Consider the following 25,400-nt stretch of genomic DNA (forward strand, 5'->3'; position numbering starts at 1 on the left):
AAAAATAAATAAATGGAAAAACAATTCCTACAGGTAGTCAATTTCTTATAAAAATTATCCTTGGAATGTACCTCTACAAAGACCTTGAATCTTGAATACCGTCAGCAGCTTTAGGTCGCTGACCTCCCACTGCTCTTTGTTGGACAGGTTTACGGATTTTTTTCTCTTATTGCAAGTATAAAGTTCTCTATCAGTTCTTGGCCATGCAGCATAGAATATGATCATTGAACTTCAGGTTTTCCATAGAATATTTACCTCAACTTATTTATTTAAGAATTGGGTAAGTGCAATGTACAATACATAAAAGTATTCTTGGCTGACTTGGATTTATGCAAAATCGACAATTACTTCAGATTTATTTCTGTATCTATGGACCATGAATCATTTAATCATTTAGCAGTTAGAAAGTTACTTTCAAGAAAGGCTTAAACATAACTGTATACTGCTTATCTAAAATCAACCAAAATAGCAAAATTCACCAAACGATCTCGTCATGTATTTTCTACATTGCATTAAATCTCTTCCCACAAAGAACTTCACTCATGTTTCCTCATTATCACTTCTGTTCACTTCTTTCCACTTGCTCCTTTGTTCTGCATTTCCTTAAATTTCAGATTTTGGATTTCTTCCATGAGTTTGAGTTATGGAAGAGTTGCTTAAAAATTTAAGATGTGTTGTTCTTTTAGCAGTTTATATACATTTTTTATATTTTTCTGTAAAACATTTAACTTTTTATCAATTATCAATGCCAACTCTGCATGAATGACTTCATTCCAGTTCCAATATTTGAATGGGGGTCTATGTATCTTTATTAATATTTTATCAACTCTGGACTTCTGCTCCTTAATTTTTATATTCTCTTGTGAATCTTGTAGCTGTTTCTTTTGCACTTCTCTTTTTAGCTTGTCAATACTATGAGTCTTGTTTTGAATTGAGATAAATAGTTTTTTTTCTCAATTTATGCAGTGTAGGTTTAAGAGTTCTTATCCAAACTGTGATTATGAGGCAAATATACAGTGTTAAGTCACTTAGATGGGAAAATTTCCACAATTTTTGATTCGAAAGCCTTCAAATTCTTGCTCACTTGGAATAGAACTTATGTATTCTAAGAATAGACTTAGCCGAGTCCTCAATCAGTGGTTTGGTACCACTTCAATTATTTCATTTATCTTAATAGGCAAATATGAAAAGGATAGCACTATGGAATATAATAATTGTGTAGCATAATACTTTTTTGAGTTACCCTTTGAAAAAGGATGTCTTTTATGTTGATATATCAGCATTGTTCAGGATATTATTGCTTAATTGTCATATTGAAATTAGCTTTAAAGCATACAATTCTAGCAAAACAGTTAAAAATGGTTCTAGTATAGAATGAAATCGCATTGGAAACCTTAGTCCATGAATGATAAGATGCTTTAGATTTTTTTTTACAGGTAATAGGGCCACTTCCTTGAAGAAACACCTTTCTTTGGCTACGCAAGCACAGCAACGCCCACGCAATTGGTTGTTCGCAGAACCCCACCCTCACCACGGAGAGCCCCAGGCAATCGGGGCCACAAGCAGCTCGTGCATCGGGGAAGGTAAAAAATTGTTCCTCAACATCAGTACACAATAAACTGTATATGCTATTATTTTTTGTTCAACTAAGAACAGTGACATATTTGTAATGAATTTTTACTTAATGAATTGAATAAAAACTTATTATATATTATCTTGTTTCGTAACAAATGGCGTCACTAAAAAAAACTTCTAAATTGCTTTTCTTCCACTTAACCGCACGAGTGCGGATCAAAGTGGTATCTGTCAATGTTACGGATTTTTGTGGAAAAAGTTAAGCCGTCGCCACTGATATGCTTAATAGAACTTTTAATATAATGCTAATAATTAGTTGAACTTGTAGACAGTAGATGAGAAAGTTGACACACGTACGCTCCTAGGAAAAATATTGTACCTGTCTTGTGCGAAAATGCCTTTACCGCACTCGAATGCTATTATCAGCTTACGGTAAAGTACTGACCTGAACTAACCTATTTTCAGGACGGCTTAGCCGCACCTTCCGCCAATAAACGACGCTGGGTCCCACCATCGACGCTCCGGCTCCGCGATGCGGCCGCCACGCCTGAGTCACGCAATGACCAGGTTTTCCGCAAAGTAGGTTTCAATTAGCACAATTTAAATTACTGTGATGATTTTTTTGTCTCCCCCAATCAAGGTCCGGGGCATTCTCAACAAGCTTACTCCTGAGAAATTCCAGAAGTTGAGCAATGATTTGCTACGCGTCGAGTTGCAATCACCGATCATCTTAAAGGGAGTCATTTTGCTTATCTTTGATAAGGTATGTTAATTTGAGATATCTCCTCTAAAACGAGAAGAATATCAAGAAAGTCTAAAATCACCTAAATATTTCCTGTCTTCGTGTCAAAACCCAAAAACGCAATTTTGTTTACTACACACGTGTCTTAGATAAGTTTGGCTTTAAATTTAACTTTGACAGGTTGGCTAATATAAGGTTTTTCAATGCTGAATATCTATGGCGGTAAAATTATGTCTTGTATATTTATATATCGGTAATATTTTTATACATTTAAAATAAGAAGGTTTATGACATTCATCTCCACAAACTGACGCATCGCATGTGATTATTCAGCTTTTAATAGCCGCGTTGTTACCCGCTTTCTTTCGACGAGTAATTTCCTATCGAAACGCAATATGATTTGGAAATCATCACATGACAAATTGTTAGAAATATTTACATGTGATTGACATGATATATCGTAATTACCGTTTTTGTTATTGGATAAAACAAGAAGTTTCTATTTTTTGTAAGAGTGCCATGGAGAGAAAACAATATCATCTGTTTCACTGCCTTTAGTTTTTAACGTCCCAGTTACAGATTCACTGTTAATCCAAAATATGAAATAATCAAAATCATTAAAACTTTAACCTGCCTCAATAAGCGTATCTGCAATCTTTTAATGTGTTTCTGGGTGTTGAGAAAAATGTATTGTTTAAGAAAATGTTTGAGTGTTTCATATCGGGATATGTTCGTTGTAGGCGCTAGATGAGCCGAAGTACTCGTCGATGTACGCTCAGCTTTGCAAAAGACTGAGCGAAGAAGCGCCCAATTTCGAACAAGGCGACGGATCAACAAACACGTTCCGCATTTTGCTTCTCAGTAAGTGCAAGGTCGAGTTTGAGAATCGAGCAGCGGCCCTCGAACGCAACATCAATGGAATCTCCGAGGATGGCACTCCCTTCGACCGGGAGGAGCTGGAGGAGCGCCGTCAAACGGCCAAACGCAAGATGCTCGGCAACATCAAGTTCATCGGAGAACTGGGAAAGTTGGAGATATTGTCCGAGACTATATTACATCGATGCATCCGAGAGCTGCTCGTGCGCCGAGGCGACGATCCCTCTGAAGACCTGGAGTGCCTCTGTCAGATCATGCGCACGTGCGGCCGAATTTTGGACACGGAAAGAGGTCGCAACCTCATGGAACAATACTTTGATCGGATGCGTTCGTTGGCCGAGAATGTGGATCTGCAGCCCCGGATAAGGTTCATGCTGAAAGACGTCATCGATTTGAGAGCCGACAATTGGACGCCCCGAAAGGCGACGGTGGTAGAGGGACCTGTTCCGATCGCGCAGATCCGACCCGCCGAGGGCGATCGGTCCGGATTCAGGAGAGATCGGAATCAGCACGATCGCGACTCCGACCGCAACCAGACCGACTCCCTGTTCAGACACCCCCTGAAGACCAGGGGTGGCATCGACGATATGCTAGCCGAACTCAACTTGACTGCATCACCCGCTCCGTTGATTCCTGTGGGGCCACCCTTCGGAGGACCGAACGGTTTTAGTGGACGGGACGCCCGAGACGCGCCCTTCAGGTCTGACAGAAGGCCCGGACAAGGCTTCAACAGTGGCAATTACGAAGGAAGCAGACGAGGACACTACAAGCACAACCAGAATAATTCAGGGTCCAACTTCAATAATCGTAAGTGGCATTTCTTGTTTTTATACAGGATGTTTCAAATTCGGTTCACCATTGGGATTTGGTTAATTAAAGTCTGCCTATTCAAATCAATTTAAGGGATGTCTTAAATTGATACCACTGGAAATACATTTTGACGTACAATTAATAAATGGAGATCTCGAATTTATTTTTACGTTATTTGTAAATTTCACTTACAACAGATTGAATTTTAAACCAGAAATCTGTGCATAAAGGAACGAATACGATTTGCTAACCTTAGCCTTTTTAGATCGTTTTCAAAAGCATTCAGAAGGTCGTGTTTTTAAAAACGGTTTACAAAGATTAATTGTGACGTATGCAGTTAACATAAAAATTTCTTTCGAACTGCATTGTCTAAAGAAAACTGAGTGAGCCCCGCATTTGGACCACCAAAGTTTGATTTTTTTCTGTATCCACCCTTTTTACAGAATCCAACAAAGATTTAGCGCCCAGATTCAAGCGCAACAATTTGATCGTATTCAAGGAGGAGCTACAGGAGGTAGAGTTACGTCCGAATTCAATGTTGTTCAATAAGGCATCAGTGCGCCATCACAACGCAGCGAACGCCGTCGGAACTCACGCCGCTCGTCCTCCGCCTACCGAGCCACCATCGTTCGGGGGTGGCAAACAACCACCCAGCGCCGTCAAAGAGCCGCTGCCAATGAAACAAGTCGCCCAGGACAGACCCAAATCCAAGAAAGATAAAGTTAGTACTAAATTAGCTAAAATCACCACTTTTCCACACCAATTTTCTGTTAATTTTAGGGCCCGAGTAAAGAAGAAGTGTTGAAGAAGTTCAACACTTTGTTAGACGAATATTGGAAAGGAGAAGTGGATCTCAAACAAGCGATTAATTCCTATAAGGAGCACAAAGTTCCGGATAAGTTCGTCAAAGAGCTCATCATGTCCGGTCTGTCTTTAGCTCTGGAAAAATCAGGTTAGTTTTTTTAGGATTTCATATTTGTTCCTCCTGGTGAATGAGATGAATTTTATGAAACCGATTCCAATTTAGAGATTAAGTCTAAGAAGATGCTTCCAATAAGAAATACCTATGTATGTACGAATTGGTTTATATCTTGCGTGGACACGTCAATTCTTTCGTCTCCTTTATCGGGGCTACATCAATCGCATTCTAACTATTTTTGTATCATTTAATTTTTAACTATTATGTCGTGCAACTTAGTTTTTTTTTCAAAATTATGATGCAGACGTGGAGCAGGAGAAGTTAATCAAGCTCGTTGCAAATCTGAAGGAAGACGGCGCCGTATCCGGAAGCGCCGTTCAGGAGGCCTTTAAGTCGCTCTGCCACGTGCTCGAGCAGCGCACCAGCGACGCTTCCGAAAACGAAAAAGATTCAGTGGTGGCGGCCGCTTCGGGGCTTTTGGCTGCCGCTGTTTGCGAACATTTGGCACCCCTATCCGACGTTGCAGTGCTGACTGATAACGGGGCCCATTACCCGCTTTTCTTGTCGGTGTTGCAAAGAGTAAAAATGAAGACCGGCAAGTCGGAACTCAGTGAAATGTTCAACAAGAGCAAGGTAATTTTTTCTGGAATGAATGTTTCCACAACTGTGGCTGATCGTTAGTAACTAAAAAATTATTTACGAATGTGATCGATGATATCCATGTTATTGTCGTTCTGGCGACAGCTGAAACGATGATTAGAAAATGTATAGAAGCTAGTAAGGCTGTGACTATCAATTCATTATGGATATCTTTTACTTTTGCCCTTATTTAAAAGTGAAAATAAATAAAGCAAAACAAATCTTGGAACACCTTCTAGCTAATAGGTAATGAAGCATTTAGGATTGTCCTTGTACTTCCTCAAATAATACTATTAGTATGAAACACCGTATACAGTTATCAAAAGTTTAAGTGTAAACATAGAGTTTGTACCAGTGGAAGAAGGACTGCATAAGTTTTGTTATGTCTCCGACAAAGATCATAATAAACTATTATATGTGCTTTAGATAAATTTAATGGCCCAACTTCCGGAAGCCGATCGCACCAAGGAGAGACTTTCAGAAATTTTGGAGGAACGCGAACTCACCTTTTTATACCCGCTTCTGCGTATCCAGGCCGACTTGGCCAGACAATTGTCCACCGATCCCAATCCGCAGGCGTTTTACAAGTGGATTAAGGTAGGTACTTGCTTAACGCCTACCTACTCCTTTGTTTTTGTATAATATGTTGTTAATTAGGAGAACCTGGAATCTGCCAATTTCAACGATCCTGGATTTATCAATGCGCTCGTCACTGTTTTGATCAAGTACATCACGCAGGAGGCTCAATCGGCCGGCGACGAAAAAGCAATGGTTAGAACATGATTGTTTTTATGTAAATGTTTTTGTTTCTACGTATGTTTCGTTACCAAATTATTAGACGGAAAAGGAACACGCCCTTTTGAAACGCTATCAACCAATTTTGCACGCTTTCCTCCGCGACAAATCGTCGCTGCAACTAGTCGCGGTCTACTCGCTTCAGATGCATTTTTACGCGCTGGGATTTCCGCGCGGACAGCTACTCAGATGGTTTATGGCCATGTATGAACTGGAAATTGTAGACGAGGAGGCTTTTCTCAATTGGAAGGAGGACGTGACCGATGCCTATCCCGGAAAAGGACAAGCTCTGTTTCAGGTTAGTTAAACAGGGACTGTTATTGTTTTTTTTTCCTATAATAATTGTCATTGTAGGTCAACCAATGGCTCACGTGGCTGCAAGAGGCTGAATCTGAAGAGGAAGAGGGGGACGACTGAGCAACAACACCCCCCTTCTCCTAACCAACACTTTAGACGTCTCTCAAATCTACTCTCTACTGTAACCACGCCCACTTTTAGCAGAATAATTACATGAGTGAAAAAGTAACGAAAAAAAAGAAATAACTGAAAAAACTCGAACAATATCTCGATTATTTTAATTCTTCTTACAAATAGTTTTACGTTTCTAGATAGGGGGTTTGGATTTTAACGATTGTTTTTCATCAGTTTCCAATATTTCGGCCATCGATTCGGTGGCAATCGAGGGTGGGGATTTCCAAGACGGTTTCTGTTCGTTTCGGAGCTTGAAGTTTTCTTGTTGGGTTCCTCATTTAGAACTAGATACAATAATCAATCACCTTTTGGTTGAGACAGACTACAAGACTGTGAAGCTTATCCTACAAGCATGCTTCAGGCAATAAGCACTACTCAAACAGCCCACCGAAATTGCCTTAAGTCAAATGTCAATGTAATCAGTGTTTGCGTGTAACTTAAATGTGCAATTTTCGTTCGCCCAAGCCTCTCCCTTTTTTTTAGAAAACTTGTTTAGGTATTAAACGAATCCAGTAATGGCTTATAGTTATCGTAATAGGATTAGACTTCGTGTATTCTTTAGCTAAATGTATTGTAGGTTATTAAATATGTTGAAAAGTAAGAGCCGACATAACTGCGAAACATCGTATTCTTCATCGTATTCGTCGTATTTCTTGTAGCATATAGATGTAGTGTAGTGCCCTCCTTTTATTAGGAATCTTTCATTTATGTACACGAAGGCCAACATTCAAGTAAGTATCAATTGCATATGTAGAGTATGATACAAATGGAAAAGTAACGATACAATTTCCTAAAGTTTATTTAACAAGTTTCATTTGCTTCACAGTCATTGCATCATTTAAAGAATGACAATTTTCTACCTCTATTATTCTATTCATTCTCGCTCTGGACAATACATTACGTGTCATCTATTTGTGTTCAGTCGATAAAGTCATCTTTCCAATTGCAAGGATACATTTTTAACCTTGGTCGTTATTTTTTGAAACGACGATTCCCTTATATGAAATTACATTTAAAAAGGCAGAAAAGTCTTTCACCACAGTATCTTTGGATACTTCAGTTATATGTGCCTCAGGTGAACTAAGTCGTCATCACGCAACCTTCACTTATGGGTAACGATGAATATACTTGACAGATTGGCGAATCTTAATTATTTGTAAATAAAGTTACTAATTTCCAACAATGTGACCAAATCTTGTTCAGCAGATTTTTTCCAAGTACTTTTAATACCACCCTTTGTCTCTCCCTTTAGGCTCAGAAATGGTTCTCTTGATAATGATTATTTTTCGAATCTGAAAAAATTTGTCATATAATACATGTCAAAGTCATTCAAAATTGCTAACGATTTTCAGCGACGTAGCCTAATCGTCTTTAACTAGATTTTTCCGGGCACTTGATACCTAAATTATTCATCCATTAGCATGAAAATGATTCCAGAATGTGGTGAAATTTAATCCTTGGTTTACGTACAGAGTGTTATAAACTTTGCATACGATGCCTTAGTTGAAAAATCCACAAAAATATATAAAATATGTTTGTGGAAAAAGTTATTTATGATGTTATGTCCGTCACTTTGAGAAGTTGCGTATCGTTTTTTTCCATCAAAAATTAGATCTTAAGTGATCACCTTTTTGACCCTATAATAAAATTTTAATTTTATTTGCGGTTTCTTCAAAAAAGACATCGGGCACGAAATTGGAAACACCCTGTACATAAAGGTAGTCAGTCAAATAAGTTTTAATTGCATGGTGTAGGGTATGATAGAAACAAAAAATAACTAAAATTTCCTAAAGTTTATTTAACAGGTTTCATTTGCCACAGCCCATCGTTTAAATAATGACAATTTTCTACCCCTATTCCTTTGTTGACTTTCGCTCTGGAAAATGCATTAGATATTATGTTTTACATGTTACTTTCAAGTTCACTTACATATCTTCAGTTGATAAAGTTGTTCTTCCAATTGCAAGGGCATGTTCTTTACCCTCAGCCATGATGGCCTGAAAAGATAGGTTTATAAAATTACATTTAAAAAAATAGAAAAAACTTACCACCACAGTATCTTTGGGTACTTCAGTCATTTGTGCTCCTGGTGAAGTGAGTCCAGGACACATTATGTTAGCACCACTGAGCACAAAGCGAATGGCACCTTTATCAACTTGTTGCATAGGAAGGAAAAATGGATCTAAAAAAGTTTCAATTGTGAGTAATATTCCCTATTTAAGCAAAGTAAATAGGTCTTACACTTGTGCAGAAGCCTTAAAGTAGGCATCCATTGTCCTTCCCTATGCCTAAAAAATTGTTGTTCACCTGCTGAATTTATTATTATTTCTATGTGGTCATGACTGAAATTAAATGAAAGATTACAGGATATTTTGATATTAAAACTGAATTCGGAGGGCTATTGTAGCAAGAAATATTGTACATGTGCAATGTCGGCAAAACTATTATACTTCACAAGGTTTACATAAAGTATAACAATTAAGTGTGTAAATAACTACCCTTACCATTTCACTATTTTGAAAGCGTCTTTCTTGGGCAGAATGGCATCTAAATAGCTTTCAAGAAAAGGATAAGATTCCAAAATTTTCGACCGGATGGATTTTTGCACAGACGACTTCAACTGCAGGACTCCTGAGACACTTTCTTTCTCGTAGAATCTGATTAGAATCGTAGAATTAGGACCTAAAAGTATACACTATTTAATTTTGACAAAAGAAACTCACTTTTTAAACATTTTCTTGTGGAAAAACCGCTGCGAAAGAAATTTTATCAACAATTAATCACAAACGTTACGAGCCAGAACTAAAAAAATGGGTTAGAGTTCGCTTCACAATCCTTGTCATTGCATGACAGATGTTTAAAAGTTAGGCGCCACCTGTCTTTCAATAGTGAAACTTGCTTAAAAAACGAAAAACATTAATTTTAAATGAAGAAAACTATAAAAGATGATACCCGAAACGAAGGCAGATTCAAGATTGAACAAGTTAAAATAAAAATACAGAATTATTAGCGCAAAAGGTAAGTTTTATTTTAATTAAACTCACCTGTATTGTAATGAATTAGGTGAACCGAAGTCTATCATGGCACACTCAATTTAAGTCGCCCTTTTATATTTCCCATTGATGTCTTATCGATAGATGTTTTTTTTGTCATTCTCTAGGGGAATCTTATCCGACTTTTTACAATGAAAATAAAATTGTCTTGATAATCTGACGAAAGAAATTTATATTGAATTGTTAACAAGAAACACACCTATAATTTAATTTATTTCACAGTAAGCCAGCGAACGAGGAAAAAATAAAAATAAATAACTATTAGCACAAAACATATATTTTTATTTAATTACACCTCGGTTTAATGAGGCTAAAGTACTCGTTTGAATTGACAGGGGCTGTTCAAAATCGTTAATGTATATGTCTATAGTTTCTGCGTTTCTTACATAACGAGACAATACATATTAAAAATACAATAAGTAATTAATCCATTATATGCTCCCTAATCTTGAAACTCATTAGGCGACCGTACATCATCAATCTTGAGTATCATCTTAACAAGCTGCGTTGCTAACAGCAGCTGCTGTCGTTTAGATCTCAGAGATTCAATAACATGTTGGTCGCGCATGTTGTAATTGCCCGTGAACATGCAATCGATTCCCAACGCTGGGTTGTCCAAAGCTGACTGTTTTGCCTGAAATTTACAAGAAGCAAAAAACGTTCCTTGAAAGCACGTGATAAATCGTATACTTTGACTTCTCCCAACGTGTGATTGGCGGATAAACCGCTATTTTCGGCTAGGGCCAGAGGAATTGCTTCCAGGGCTTCCGCGAATGCTCTAAAGGCATACTGTTCCAGGGAAGCGAGTTGATCAGCTTGAGCAGCTACCGCAAGGCTGCAGGAGATTTCGGCAGCTCCACCACCGTAAACCACGCGAGGCTCCTATTGAATCGAATATAACGCAAAGTGGTTTACACGCAGGGAAGCAAACGCACCTGAACTAAACTTCTAACAACACAAAGAGCATCGTGCAAGCTACGCTTTGCTTCTTCTACTAACATTTTGTTGCCGCCCCTGACTAAAATCGTTACTGCCCTGAACATATGTTCACATTATTATAACAAATAATAAAATGAAATATAATTTCAGACCTCGAATTGGAACATTCTTCAATGACCAACATTTTATCACTGGTAGTGCCAAAGGACAACTCACGAACCAGACCTGCCGATCCCAACTTTTCAGCACTCAGCTCTTCAAACCTGGGAACAATTCTACCGCCAGTAGCTATGGCGATAAGTTCGATTTCAGGTCCTCCGACCTAAAAACAACCATGATATGCATTAAGCATTTTCAAAAAAATTGCAAATCAAAATTTTCAACACGACAGATAAAGTTATATCTACCCATCTAACTGCTGGCAGCTGTTGTTCCAAAAGCAGATGATTCGCTTCATCATCAAATCCCCACTGGCAAATTGCCAGAGTCGTTCCAGCCTTCTTCACTAATCCTACCATCTCTTTGAACTTATCATGTTCATACTCTCTCAACTCCCGGTATTTGGCCACATCAGTGACTTCTAACTTATGTTTGGTCTTGGGTTTGGGTGGCTCAAAGGGGCAAGTCAAAATGGCAATTTTGACATTCTTCAATTCTTTGGGCATTTGCGGATGGGACATGGTTTTGTCAATCACCACCCCCTTTACTAATACTGTGTCCTCCAATTTACCACCTACCTAAACATACAAAAGGAAAAAAATGGTACTGGATCAGCAACTTTGATAACTGGAAATAGCACCTTTCCTTCAACTTTAATCAATTCAAAATTGACGTCTCTTTGATCCAAATCAGCGACAGCGAGAACAGCATCAACAGCTATTTTTGCCATTTGTCTGTGGCATTTGTTAATGATTTTCGAGCCCAATGTGGTCATGGCCACTTTAATTAAGGGTTCAGTATTGGTTGCTGACACAGGGAATAATTCAGCAATCTTATCCAAATGGTTGACAGCTGTTTCACAAGCAAGTTCAAATCCGTCTGCTATTCTAATTGGGTGTATTCCACGATCGAGTAGGGAGGAAGCCTGTTCAAGTAAAGCACCAGCCAGGACCACAACCCCGGTGGTTCCATCCCCTTGAAAAAAAAGTTCAAGGCTTATAATTAATCTTACACATTTTTTTAACTTAATTATTTTCTAATTTAACTATTACTAGTCATGATAAAGACAGGAGAAAAAGATAGCAATTTTTTCATTTCATACCAAAACTTTTTTCTAGGGAACAAATTTAGTTTTTTCAGCTGTAACTAGAAAAAGATATAACTAAATCAAATGGAACATTTATTTTGCTGATAACTGAATATTGATTTCTTATATAGAATTTAGAAACTTCTATCTTTAGCATAAATTTTGTTTTTTCATAAAAATACAAATTTTTTATTTTTTAGTTTTGGGTTAAAAAAAAAACAAGTTTTCATGTGTCTTGTATAAAGAATTTCAACTGAATTTGCAGATTACTAAGTGAGGTACTAAACAATATAAAGAAAATATCTTACCAATTTCATCGTCTTGCGATTGTGATAATTCAACTAAAAGTTTCCCAATTTCATGCTCAATTTCCATCATTTTCAAAATAGTAGCCCCATCATTGGTGACAGTTACATCTCCTGAAATAAAAAGAGTATATAAATGTTACCGGGAAACTTTCTTGTGATTCAGCATACCATCCGGGGAGACCATCATTTTGTCAAGACCCTTGGGACCCAGGGAGGTCCTGATGGTATTTGAAATTTGTCTGGCGGCCAAAATATGAGACTGAAACAAATAATTTTTAGGTAAACAAATGTCTTAGGATTGCAATAGTGTTTTAAGATCATGTTTAACGAGGGTTTCATAAGGAAGAAAAAAATGTTTAATTTTTTTACAACAGTTGCAAAGGCAAACAAGCGAAACATAACCTACTTTTAGGGCATCAATTCCGGTTAACCTTTTTTGTTTATCTTGATCCCTGAGGATAATGAACGGACGCCCATACTCGTCGAACGCTATACTACCGGGAAATCCAGCCATTTCGCCCAAAATTTCCAAAAACAAGATGATTGTCGATTTGTAAATTGGAGGAGATTTCTTGTCTATAACTTAATTTTTAGTCAAATGTCATTGTCATTAATACAAAAGTCACGTGTGTCAACAATCACTATTGGTAGCCAATAGTCGTCATTTCGTTTCCAGTACTCCAGAAATACACTAATTTTATTTACTTTGTGTAAAAAATGCGTTAAAAAAAGAAAAAGAAAATTTTCGTGATGTACCACTTTGCAATTAAATCAGTAATTAGTCATTGCAAAAAATATAAGACGGTTCTGAAATAGGGAAAGAAAAAGACAATCCTAAAAATGGCGGCGAAATGACATTAAGTTGTTTTTAATCATCTTTGACATGTAACCATCAATCTAACGTCACATCAATTACAGAAGATATTTACTATTAGTCATCGATCGATGTACTGTGTCTTCGTTTCAGAAATGAACGAAGATAGAGATAAGGTATGATCTGAACTTAAAGAGGTTAATAAAGATTACGAATTAAATGACCAATGTTTTTGTTTTTAGATTCCTTATACAAAATATTTAACATATATTTTTCAATAGTTTTTATAAATAAAGTTACCTTTATATCGAAAACGCCCTTTAAGCAAATGCGAATAGAGATTGATATTTTCAACCCAAATTATAGAATATGAATCGAAATCCAGCAAATTATGGATCAATCCGTGATCCAGAGGTGGGATTCAGTGGCACAAGGAATAAGGACACATTCAGAGAGTTTAATAGTTTGTGTGATGATATAGCAACAAAGCTCTATACAATTAATGCGAGCTTTAAAGCCCTGCAAGACTGTCTTAAGCTTATTGGCACAGCAAAGGATAATACGGGAGTACGAAATAAAATGTAAGTATATATTATATGTAACAAAATATCTCATCAAGGTGTCAAAAAAAGGATTTTTGATGTGTTCTGCATTTACTCAAAAACGATTTAAGGAGTTGTATTGAATAGTAGTTTAGTCCTTAGAAAATAAAAAAGATTTCTTACACAATTTTTTATGTTGATGGTGAAAGAGAGGTGTAGATTGTTAGGTCAAAAAATGGCAACATTAAATTGTCTGCCTGGCTCTGACACATAGAGGGATGTTACAGAAAAATAAGGATAGCTGCAAAAAGGTAGCCACTAATGATCTTTTTTGCTAAAACTTTATTTAGGGAAAACAGTTTTATTTATAAAATGAGCGACACCTTAAAATATTCCTTTTCAGACATGTCACTCAACTAACAGCCAACCAAGTGGCATCTGCTACAACAAGGGATATTGCCAAACTTAAGCGCACCACTCCCAGGCATGACAAACATAGATTGCTTCAAGCTGATAAACTGGAGGAGGATTTCAAAGAAGCCCTCAGCAAATATCACATTTTGCAGAAGGTGCAATAGAAAATACAAATAAGAGAACTGAGTTGTTTGGTGAAATAAAAACTAGTGGTTTTTTTAGGAGTTGGCTGAAAAACAAAAGGCAAATCTCCTGCTGTCCACTAATGTTGAACGGGGAGTTTCTGATGATGAGGACAATGAGGAACAACAGAAGCAGATGCAGTTAAATCGAGAGATGCAATTTGAGCAGGAAATGATGCTAGAAAGAGAGGAACGAGTCAAGCAGATCGAGGCAGATGTCCTGGATATTAATCAAATAATGCGAGAACTTGGTTCTTTGGTGTATGAACAAGGAGAGGTTATTAGTAAGTTTGTTGCTAAATAAATGTTGGAGAGATTAATTTTGTGGTTTGTGATAGGTACTATAGAAAATAGCATTGACCATGCTGGAGGCAATGTGGCGCAAGGAACTGAGGAACTGATAAAAGCTTCAGGATATCAAAATCGTTACCGAAAAAAGATCTTAATCCTAGTGATAGTAGCTGCAATAATTGCTATTATATTAATTGCGGTGCTCGTCAGTGAACTAAAGAAATAGTTCTTAATTACATGTATAAAAAGCACACATTTGTTAGCCTGACAGTGAGTTTTTGATTGCTCTTTTTTAGGCCTCGTTGCGGCTCAATATCTATGATTAATTTTAAGATTTAAATATTCATATTTTATAAATTAGCGATTATTGTATGCGACAATATATTATTAGATGTATATTAAAGTTATATCACAATTGAGAGTTTATCTTTAATTAAACCATAATTGACCAGAATGTAATATAAAATTTGGTGATGATTAACCACATCCACTGTTAATAACTTATCATCGAGTTATGACATTATCTTATTAGAAAACCGGAAATGGGGATTGTTGTCAATTATATTAACTTTTAAAATGGACGAAAAAGAAAGTGTCTTAAATATGAGTTTATGTTACAATACTTCAGAACAGCTATTCAGCCTAAATTCCAATATTAAATCCATAATGGAATATTGTAAGTTGTTAGGAACGATAAAAGATAGGGGAAGTATGAGGACGAAAATGTACGTATTTGGTCAATACCGATTATGTTATTATCTGAAACAGAGAATTGGAATTTTTATCACAACTTAATTGAACCTCAAAATTATATTTATATGTATAAATAAACTCAGAAACAATATTAACGACGAAATGTCTATCATAACAATGAACTTAAAAACCCTGAAACAAAAAGTCGCCAAGAACGATAAGGTAATCGAAATGCAAACTTGGAAAATGAAGATTTTTGTTAATGCTATTAGCAAATATAAAGAAATGCAAACGGTAACAAGCGTTAAATTTACAACACTCACACAGTTCAATAAGTTTCTACGCAAGAAATTTGTTAAAAAAGGTTTTCCCTTGGTGAAAATCAAACTCACGCGCGTCTTGCCTAACAATTTTATTCTATCGTTTCCTGGAGTTGAATATATCCCACCATACATAAAAATGCATCAGAGTCACCCCCGAGTGCATCTGTTTATCTTTAAGAGAATTAACATACACCATTCCACCTTTTTCCCACACTCGTAACTCTCAATCATTCTCTTCACACTTATGTTAGAATGAACTGATAGGTGAATTGTTTTCTGCATTTTATGTTTTAGCCAAGATGACAAATAGATTCTATCTTTTACGATAAATGATTTATACTAATTTAATACAGGGGTGGGTCAATTTCAAAACAATAAGGAATATATACACTTAATTATAAAAATTAGTTCTAACAGAATCTAAAAAATGAAGGTATCACCCCAACTCATAAATTAGATAAGTTCGACATGCCTACCATTAATAGCTATGCAAAACAGAACACTATCATTAATATCTAATCCTAAGAACAAGGGGTCTTTGTTCTTGTTGGCGGGTATAGTGTCGAAATATGAAGGAAACGCTCACGTACATACATGTCGGCGCCATCATAAATTTAGCGAATACCCCTAAGTAGACAGGCAGACAGACTCTTTGTATTGGTAGGACCCTATGTAATCGATCGGGGTTCTGGTTTTCTCGCTACTCTGTCAACCAAAAACATCCATTATCATTCTTTATAGTATGACTTCCAGGAACCCCGGGAATAAGGGACACACTTGTGTTTAACATGCAAGGGGGGCAGAACGGAGTCAGCGGACAAAAAGAAAAATGAAAGTTCAGGAAGAGAGGACAGTAATTATCGAGAGTTGAGATTGAGAGGTCTGGCCCCGGATTGTCACGTTTCTCATCCATTGATTAACATACGGTCTACCTTTCGTGAAAGAGATCATTGGCACAAGACATTTGTCACCCTATACGGTAGTTAGAAAAGATTCGTGTAAATGTACATTAGTGTAACCTTAGTGACATTCGTTCTTAGTAATAAGTTAGTGGTATTAAGTGACTTTTTCTTGTATTTGATTTACGACTCATGGCTTCTGGAAGCAATTCGCCTTCGAGTCATCCGACATACATATAGTACCGAGTGATTTTCCGAATACAATTTAATTATTAATTTTTGGTGATCATTTGATAATTCGCAACTTTTTGAAGACATATAAAATTATTTCACTAGTAACAACAAAAAATAAAATTAGAAGGGACGATATTTACCTAAGAATCATACGGAAAATATAATAAAAACAATTTCTTGCTAGTATTTTTAAATCGTACGGAGATTTTATTACGATAAAATTAATTTCTTTGAATTTTTTGTTTTTTGATAAGTACGATTAAAAATATTAGGTGTACAACTTTGCTTCCGCCGTTTTTGAATAGATGTATGTAGCGGTAAGTATTGATCGAAATAAATAACCCCATGTGGGCATGCAGGAGCCTTGGGCACCTGTTAACATAACCTCATAAAAATATTAGTCTATTTGTGTCTTCATCATAAAGTTATTCGCAATTGAAAATGTCAGTGTACGAGCCAAATTCTCGTCATTTGCGGGAGGTTTTACTTTTCTGCTTCAATATGAAGAAATCTGCTGCTGAGGCTCATCGAATGCTCTCAGATACTTATGGGGAAGCCACTATTAGTGAAAGGACATGTCGTGAGTGGTTTCAGCGCTTCAAGAACGGTGATTTTCACGTCGAAGACCAACATAGCGGTGGAAGAAAGAAGGTTTTCCAAGATGCGAACTTGGAAGCATTACTTGACGAAGACTCGTGTCAAAGTCAACAAGAATTGGCACAATCATTGGGAGTGACTCAACAAACAATCTCAAAACGCCTCAAAGACATGGGAATGATTCAGAAGCAAGGATATTGGGTGCCGTACGAGTTGAAACCAAGAGATATTGACAGGCGTCTGTTCGCTTGTGAACAGTTGCTTGCAAGGCAAAGACGGAAGGGATTTCTGCATCGTATTGTGACTGGGGACGAGAAATGGGTTCATTACGATAATCCCAAACGCAAAAAGACTTGGGAATATCCCGGCCATGCTTCCACGTCGACGGCCAAACCGTCTATTCATGGTTCCAAAATCATGCTCTGTATTTGGTGGGATCAACTCGGCGTAATATATTATGAGCTGTTACAACCAACTGAAACAATCACAGGTGCTCTTTATCGAACCCAATTAATGCGTTTGAGCCGAGCATTGAAAAAGAAACGGCTGCAATACAACGAGAGACATGATAAAGTGATTTTGCAGCACGATAATGCTCGACCCCATGTTGCGCAAGTGGTCAAGAAATACTTGGAAACATTGAAATGGGAAGTCCTACCCCACCCGCCATATTCTCCTGACCTAGCTCCTTCTGATTATCACTTGTTTCGATCCATGGCACATGGGCTAGCTGACCAACACTTCCGGTCTTATGAAGAAGTAAGAAATTGGATAGAATCGTGGATCGCTTCAAAAGATGTCCAATTTTTTCAACACGGGATTCGTATGCTGCCCGAAAGATGGGAGAAAGTAGTGGCCAGCGATGGACAATACTTTGGATCCTAAAGGTATAATTAGTTTTTTACAATAAAATCGCGAAATTCGGAAAAAAAACGGCGGAAGCAAAGTTGTACACCTAATAAAAATAGTAAGTAATACGTTTATCATATATTTTAAACAGTATCGATTCACTTATTCCATAGAAATGAATAAAAATATTCGTTATTTTTTTGCAATTTTAAAGTTAACGTTTGAACGTTAAAAGGTCGTACGGTGGCTTTCTTTGTACCACGGTAAGTTCTATTACTGAATGGAAGAATGGAAATTTTCCACGAATTATTAATTTTTTTTTACGTGTGGCGTCATCTGGGAACTTGGGTGATAAGCACTTGCAGATGTCTTCTTTGTGTTAATTTTCAGCTCATCGAGCATGACAATAATGACATTTTACAGTAATTGGACTTTGAGATTTCTTCGTTTGTTTATTTACATTAATTGAAGTGTGGAAATTAATTTAAAATTTTACGTTTGAAATGAAAATATTATGTTATTTAAAATTGAGAAGAAAAAACAAGGTCATTATATCAGTAGATCGATAGAATATCTATAGAACTAAGAACTAGAAGGTAAGAAAGAAAAGAAACCCATTGTTGAAGAAGTTTTCAATAATTCTCTATTTCCAATACCCATTCTAATGCTTACAGACCATACAAACTGGTAGTAAATTTCTCTTTTCTAACGCAATCAAAACTTATTTTTGGTACTGTCGTAAAGCAGATTTTCATAAATGATCACATTATTTTTAATCATCTTAGAGTCATCTTAGACTTGTAATTTGAAATTATCCAGTCTGAGTTGCAAGATTGGTGAGATTCCAATACTCTTGTGTATAATTAAAGATATCAAATATTACATTCTTCGTGGAATGGTACGTACTATAGCTGCCTGTCTTCTTTTTAGTACAAAAACTGCAGCCAAAAGATATGAAATTGTCGTTCCAATCAGAACGCGGCGAAAAAGATTCTACCAGTCTCGATAGTGGAGGCATTCCTGACGTTGATGTAAAAAGGTAAAAATTTGAATTTTTACAGTGCTAGACTTCAGTTAAAGTTATGCAACTGAAGAAACTTGTTATCGAATAAACAATTTATATATAAAATGAATTGAACCACTATTACAATACAGTATATCAATTTGAAAACGAACCTTTAGCGATTACAGAAAATACGTAAATATACCAAAACACGTCGATTTTATTTTCAAGGGGAATATTCTTTTAGGGTTCTTTAATAAATTGCATGCATCCACTAATGGAGTTTGAATTATACCCCACTTGAAAGGTGTTTTATTTACCTTTCCAAAAATATTTTTTTTTTTTCATTGAGAGATTTTTAAAAAATCACGTCCAAAGTATAAACAAGCTTTATTATCAATTGTATTGGAAAAAAATTGTTTATTAAGATCTTAATTATTCTAAATAGCGTTTATTATTTGTTAAATAAGGATAAAGTTAATCGCTTTTAAACTTTAATATTTATAGAAGCCTTTACTTAAATTTCCTTACACGCAGCTTTAATTCTTTCAAGTACGTTCAGTTAAGGTTTAACATGAATTATTAAACAGATTTCACGTTCATTTGTTCTTTTACTTTTTTTATAGTAGAACTTTAACAGTGGATAGAATAATTATAAAATAATATAGGCCCATAAACGCATCGTTTTAAAGATACCGGTGATATATTATTTTTTAAGGGGAAAAATTAGATACATTTCTGTACGTATTGATATTTAAGTTTTTAGATGATTTTAATATGTATATAAGAATACATAATGTAAAAGTACTAACGATTTTTGTGACGATACAGGAGTTATGTGTATAACATAGAATTGTAAATTTGGAATTGTTGATGCATATGTTATGTGAAATAATTGCGTCAAGACATAAGGTATTCATAGCGGGATCAATTTGGATTAAATGGTGGATGCGAAAGAATTTTTAGGCGTGGCGCCATCTGGGAGCGTGGGTTATAAATTTTTTCTTTGTGTATACTTGTAGATTTCTTTTTTGTGTGCTTTTACAGATTTCTGTTTCGTGTGCATTTGTAGATTTCTTGTTTATAGGAATTTTCTGTTCATCATGCATAACAATAATGACATTTTTCAGTAATTGTGCTGTGAGAGTTTTTCGTTTGTTCATATTAATTGAAATGTGAAAATTAACTTAAAAGTGTGCATTTGAACGGAAAATGTGGAATTTAAACTTGAAAAGCAAAAAACAAAAGTGGTGTCATCTTAGTCGATCGATAGAATGTCTGTGGAATTAGGAACTAGGAGGTAAGAAAAAAAATTGCCGAAGGAGTTTTCAATAATTCTCCATTTCCAATACCTATTCTAATACTTACAGACCATACAAACTATTAATAAATATCCCTTTTTTCTAATGCAATCAAAACTTAATTTTGGTACCGTCCTAAAGAAGTTTTTTCATAAAGATCATTGTTTTGCCTCAAGTTGTACTTGTCATTGGAGGTTATCTCGTGTGAGTTGCAAGATTAGTGGGATTCCAATACTTTTGTGTTTAATTAATGATATTTTGAATATTACATTCTTCGTAGAAAGATACGTACTATAGCTGCCTGTCTCTTCCTTTCAGCACAAGAATTGCAGCTAAAAGATGTGAAATTGTAGTTCTACTTTGAATGCACCGAAAAAGATTGTACCATATCTAGGAAAGTGCAAGTTGCCTGTTAGTGAAAGTATTCCTGACGGCGACAGAAAAAGGTAGGAATTTAAAATTTTTATGGTGTTAGATGTGAAAGAGAGTCACCATGCAATTGATGAAAATAATCGTTATCAAAGAAATAATTTATATTCAAAATTGTATGAATATTACAACAGTGAGTTAATTTGAAAATGAACCACTTTTGATATTTCTGGGATTATAGAAAATGTGTTAATATACAAAAATAAGTGGATTTTATTTTCAAGAGGGATGTTTTTCTTTGGGATTATTTTATTAAATTAGAACTACTTTTTAGTAGATGTGAAAAAAACCACTAAGATTTAAAATGGGTAGCAAAGTTCAGTGATACCTAATTTGAAAGGTTTTTTTAGGAAAAATAATGTTTAAAGCGTAAAGAAGCTTCATTATTAATGGTATCGAAGAAAAATTAGTTATTAAGATGTTAATTATTCTAAAGGGCGTTTATTATTTGTCAAATAAGAATAAAGTGAATTGTTTTTACACTTTGATATTTCTAGAAGCTTACACTTGAATTTGCTTGCATGCAGTGGTAAGTTTACTTAAGCTTTGTTGTGAATTATCATATGGACGTCACTTTTAATTTGTTTTTTTCCTTTTTTATAGTAAGACCTTAAAAGTGAATAGAATAATTACTTTTAAGAACGTTTCATACCAATATAGGTTCATAAACCTTTTGTTTTAAAGATATCGGGTGTGGAAAATTTTAGAAGAAATTTTAATTATTTTTCATAACTTTCTTAAAATAAATTTACCTATGAAATATTAACGTTTTGTCGTAATTATTATTTGAGTGTTATGGATCAGGAATATGTAGTAATTTAAGATAGAAAATAAACTATATATTATTTTTAAGGAGATTCGGTAAGTATTCATATTTAATTTTTTAGATGATTTTAATATGTATATAAGATAAGAACACATAGTGATGTTAAGGTAATAATGATTTTTATCACGATACAGGAGTTATGTGTATAAAATAGAATTGTAAATTTGGAATTGCTTGATGCATACGTTATGTGAAATAATCGTGTTTAAACAATGGGTATTCATAGCAGGACCAATTAGGATTAAATGGTGGATGCGAAAGAAGAGAGATTTTTCTGTGTGGCGCCATCTGGGAGTCTGCGTTGCAAGTTTCTTCTTTGTGTGGTTTTGCAGATTTCTTTTTCGTGTGTTTTTGCAGATTTCTTCTTCGTGTAAACTTGTAGATTTCTTGTTTGTGGTAATTTTCTGTACATCGTGCATGACAATGATGACATTTTTTAAATAATTGTGTTGTAAGAGTTTTTCGTTTGTTTATTTATATCGAAATGTGGAAATTAACAAATTAACTTAAAAGCGTGCGTTTGAAAAGAAAATGTGGAATTTAAAATTGAAAAGCACAACAATAAAAGTGGTGTCATCTTAGTCGATCCATAGAATATCCGTGGAATTAGAAATTAAGAGGTAAGAAAGAGAAGAAACTCATTGTCAAAGGAGTTTTTAGTAATTGTCAACTTTCAATAACTATTGTAGTATTCGCAGATTAGATAAATTTGACTTTTTTCTAACGCAAGGAAAACTTATTTTGGGTACCGCCTTAAAGCAGCTTTTTGATAAAGATCATACTGTTATGATTCAACTTGTACTTGTAATTTGAGGTTGTCTAGTGTCGAGTTGCAAGATTGGTGAGATCCCAATATTCTTGTGTTTAACTAATGCTATTGAATATTATATTCTTCGTGTAAAACGCATGTACTATAGTTGCCTCTCTTTTCTTTTCAGGACAAGAACCGCAGCAAAAGGATGTGAAATTGTGTGTGCGTGTGTGTGTCCACTCGGAATGCAGTGAAATGATTGTGTCATCTCAGAAAGTGGAAACTGTTTGCTGGTGGAAGTATTGCTGATGGCGACAGAAAAAGGTAGGAATTTAAAATTTTTATGGTGTTAGATTTGAAGGAGTTACTATGCAACGAAAGAAAATAATTGTTATCAAAGAAGTAATTTATATCGAAAAGAATTGAACGAGTATTACAACAGTGTATTAATTTGGAAACGAACCACTTGATATTTCTGGGATTATAGAAAAGGTGTTAATATACAAAAATAAGAGGATTTTATTTCCAAGGGGGACTTTCTTTTGGGGTTTGGTATTAAATTGCAAATACTTTCTTGTAGGGATGGGAACAATCACTAAGATTTTAAATAGGTTGAGTGATATCTAATTTTTTTATATATTTTTTTTCGTTTTATTGAAAGGTTTTGGGAAAAATGATGTTTAAACCGTAAAGAAACTTCGTTACTAAATGTTTTGGGAAAAATGATGTTTCCTTATTAAAGGTATTCAAGAAAAATTGTTTATTAAGATGTTAATTATTCCAAAGGGCCTTTATTATTTGTTGAATAAGAATAAAGTGAATTGTTTTTAAACTTTGATATTTATGGAAGCTTTTACTTGAATTTGTTTGCAAGTAGTTGTAATTTTTGCAGGTAAGTTTGCTTAAGGTTTTTGTGATTTATCATACAGCTTTTACCTTGATTTGTTCTTTTGCTTTTTTGTAACAGGACTTTAAGAGTACATAGAATAATTACTTGGAAGAACATTTCAAACCAACATAGGCTCGTAAACGTTTGGTTTTGAAGATATCGGGTGTGGAAAATTTTAGAACAATGAGGTTATTTTCATAACGTTCATAAATTAAAATTACCTATGTACTATTAACGTTTTGTTACAAAAAAGTGGGCCAGTGTATTTAGTATTTCATGGTGTGTTTTATTATTGCAAGTCCTAAAATTGAAGGAATTCTAACCTAGATGAAGATTCGCGGTTTTTTTTGCAACGTTGCCAGTTCCTCCCTTTTCTCCCAAAAGGAAAATGAATGATTTAATTTTCATTTGATCTTTGAATTTCACGGTTAAATAGCACATTTAACAAATTCATTGCTGAGGGAAATTATTTATCATCATATTTTAAATAGGAAAAACCATCCCCGAGGTGTTTCGGGCAGTAAATGTGTTAAAAAACACCTAATAAACCGATTGTGTATCAATTATTACTATTGGGTCATGAGTATTTGCATTTACTCGATTTAAATGGTTGTTTTAATAATTATTATGAAAATTTGGAAACAAAAACACGTGTAGTAAAGGATACCGAGGAAGGAATAGTAATAATTGATACATGATTGATTTATTAGTGGTTTTTTAACACATTTACTGCCCGAAACACCTGGGGTGGTTTTGTCTAATTGAGATATGATGATGAATAAATTCCCGGAAGGGAATTTGTTGAATGTGCTAATTTCACCGTGAATTTGGGGAAGGTGTGAAAATGATTTTGAGAGAAAAGGGGGGAATTTTTGTAGAGAAAACTGGGATTTTGATGAATTTCTTAAAATTTTAGGATTTCTTGCACAAGCCGGCAACACTGTACGGCACCGGGCCCAAAGAGGGCCCGGACAAAGTGACGGACGCGACGCAAAGTTACGTGGAGGCGATTGGCCTCCAGGTAACTTGGCGAGGAGTCGGCCAGTTTGGCCGACCCCTCTTTGGGGGTCTTCAACCTCGTTTTTCGGATTCGGCAGAACGACAACGTCGACATATCGGAGTCATCCCCTTAGAGAGCGGGGGAACGCGGGAATTATTCATGGGGCCAGCATGAATAAGGCCTTTGTTCCCGGCGCTCTCCGAAAAGATGGCGGCGACATGCGCCGCTGCCGTTAACTGGTCTCGAATCCCGAGTAGATGAAGACGGTGGGAATCGGCAAAAGCGCGAATGTCTATACACTTGTTTCTTTGGAAGCGGTGGGTTTTTCGCGTGGCTCCATCTTTTAAGGGTTCGGAAAGGTAGTTAAAACGGTAAAAGACGAGAATGGGATAACCTCTCAGATCGTCACGAGTATTCCGAAAAAGTAAATAAAGATGTAAAATTTTGGAAGTTAATTATTAAAAAATAAAAGAATTGATTATCTACGGGATTCAAGATTAGAAGATTGCGATCCACAAATTTACAAAGTAAGAAGAAAGTAAAGAAATACTGGATTTTTCCATAAAATTGACTCTAACAGTGGAATTTGAAATGGTACCGTGGATGGGAAAATATTACAACAAAAAGGTAAATTAAGGACTTAAAAGCATACATTTCCAGAAAGCAAACCGAGGGAGTTATTAAAAAACAGAACACAGAAAGAAATGGTCTGGAACAAGTACCTTTTTGGTTAGGTTTACGAGCAGGAGATTAGTAGTGAGGGTCCTCAAAGGAAAACCTAAGAGGATAGATGGAAAGTTTAACCTAGATATTAGAAAGAAAGAAGGTGGGTTGCTCCACAGATTTGATATAAATAAGATACACCATTAAGATTATAGTGGATTTCCTCGACAGATCAACAATGACGAAGGAGCCAGAGGTAGACACACTTAACTTTATCCAAAATTTGTAAGGAAAGTTGGATTATTGCTCATATTCATCGATAGGAAA

General features: G+C 35.5%; 4 protein-coding genes across 5 annotated transcripts; 2 read left to right on the forward strand and 2 right to left on the reverse strand.

The window, feature by feature from the left end:
* Positions 1 to 1,475: 1,475 nt before the first annotated feature.
* Positions 1,476 to 7,428, forward strand: NAT1 (N-acetyltransferase 1). The gene is made up of 11 exons (XM_066398495.1): positions 1,476 to 1,583; positions 2,041 to 2,154; positions 2,216 to 2,338; positions 3,058 to 4,000; positions 4,447 to 4,724; positions 4,784 to 4,955; positions 5,227 to 5,555; positions 5,988 to 6,158; positions 6,219 to 6,332; positions 6,400 to 6,654; positions 6,711 to 7,428. Exons 4-11 carry the CDS (start codon positions 3,085 to 3,087, stop codon positions 6,771 to 6,773), a joined length of 2,298 nt encoding a protein of 765 aa, XP_066254592.1. The 5' UTR covers positions 1,476 to 1,583; positions 2,041 to 2,154; positions 2,216 to 2,338; positions 3,058 to 3,084; the 3' UTR covers positions 6,774 to 7,428.
* A 1,177-nt stretch (positions 7,429 to 8,605) lies between these two features.
* Positions 8,606 to 9,653, reverse strand: MCTS1 (malignant T-cell-amplified sequence 1 homolog). The gene is made up of 6 exons (XM_066398525.1): positions 9,551 to 9,653; positions 9,332 to 9,484; positions 9,069 to 9,169; positions 8,876 to 9,009; positions 8,757 to 8,824; positions 8,606 to 8,703 (listed from the first exon to the last, which is right to left on the reverse strand). Exons 1-6 carry the CDS (start codon positions 9,559 to 9,561, stop codon positions 8,622 to 8,624), a joined length of 549 nt encoding a protein of 182 aa, XP_066254622.1. The 5' UTR covers positions 9,562 to 9,653; the 3' UTR covers positions 8,606 to 8,621.
* A 565-nt stretch (positions 9,654 to 10,218) lies between these two features.
* CCT5 (chaperonin containing TCP1 subunit 5) lies at positions 10,219 to 12,956 on the reverse strand. The gene is made up of 9 exons (XM_066398498.1): positions 12,780 to 12,956; positions 12,542 to 12,632; positions 12,374 to 12,484; positions 11,619 to 11,953; positions 11,227 to 11,556; positions 10,972 to 11,141; positions 10,816 to 10,915; positions 10,571 to 10,762; positions 10,219 to 10,514 (listed from the first exon to the last, which is right to left on the reverse strand). The coding sequence occupies exons 1-9, from the start codon at positions 12,885 to 12,887 to the stop codon at positions 10,323 to 10,325; spliced, it is 1,629 nt and encodes a 542-aa protein (XP_066254595.1). The 5' UTR covers positions 12,888 to 12,956; the 3' UTR covers positions 10,219 to 10,322.
* On the forward strand, positions 12,647 to 15,033 carry Syx13 (syntaxin 13). Of its 2 annotated transcripts, XM_066398523.1 has the most exons (5): positions 12,647 to 12,662; positions 13,484 to 13,768; positions 14,133 to 14,298; positions 14,366 to 14,609; positions 14,664 to 15,033. In XM_066398523.1, the coding sequence occupies exons 2-5, from the start codon at positions 13,557 to 13,559 to the stop codon at positions 14,840 to 14,842; spliced, it is 801 nt and encodes a 266-aa protein (XP_066254620.1). In that variant the 5' UTR covers positions 12,647 to 12,662; positions 13,484 to 13,556; the 3' UTR covers positions 14,843 to 15,033. The 2 variants fall into 2 exon arrangements, with proteins under 2 accessions (XP_066254620.1, XP_066254619.1); XM_066398522.1 differs by lacking the exon at positions 12,647 to 12,662 and having other exon boundaries at positions 13,441 to 13,768.
* Positions 15,034 to 25,400: the final 10,367 nt, after the last annotated feature.

The sequence above is a fragment of the Euwallacea similis genome, chromosome 17 (genome assembly GCF_039881205.1).
Source record: "Euwallacea similis isolate ESF13 chromosome 17, ESF131.1, whole genome shotgun sequence".
Lineage (NCBI taxonomy): Eukaryota > Metazoa > Arthropoda > Insecta > Coleoptera > Curculionidae > Euwallacea > Euwallacea similis.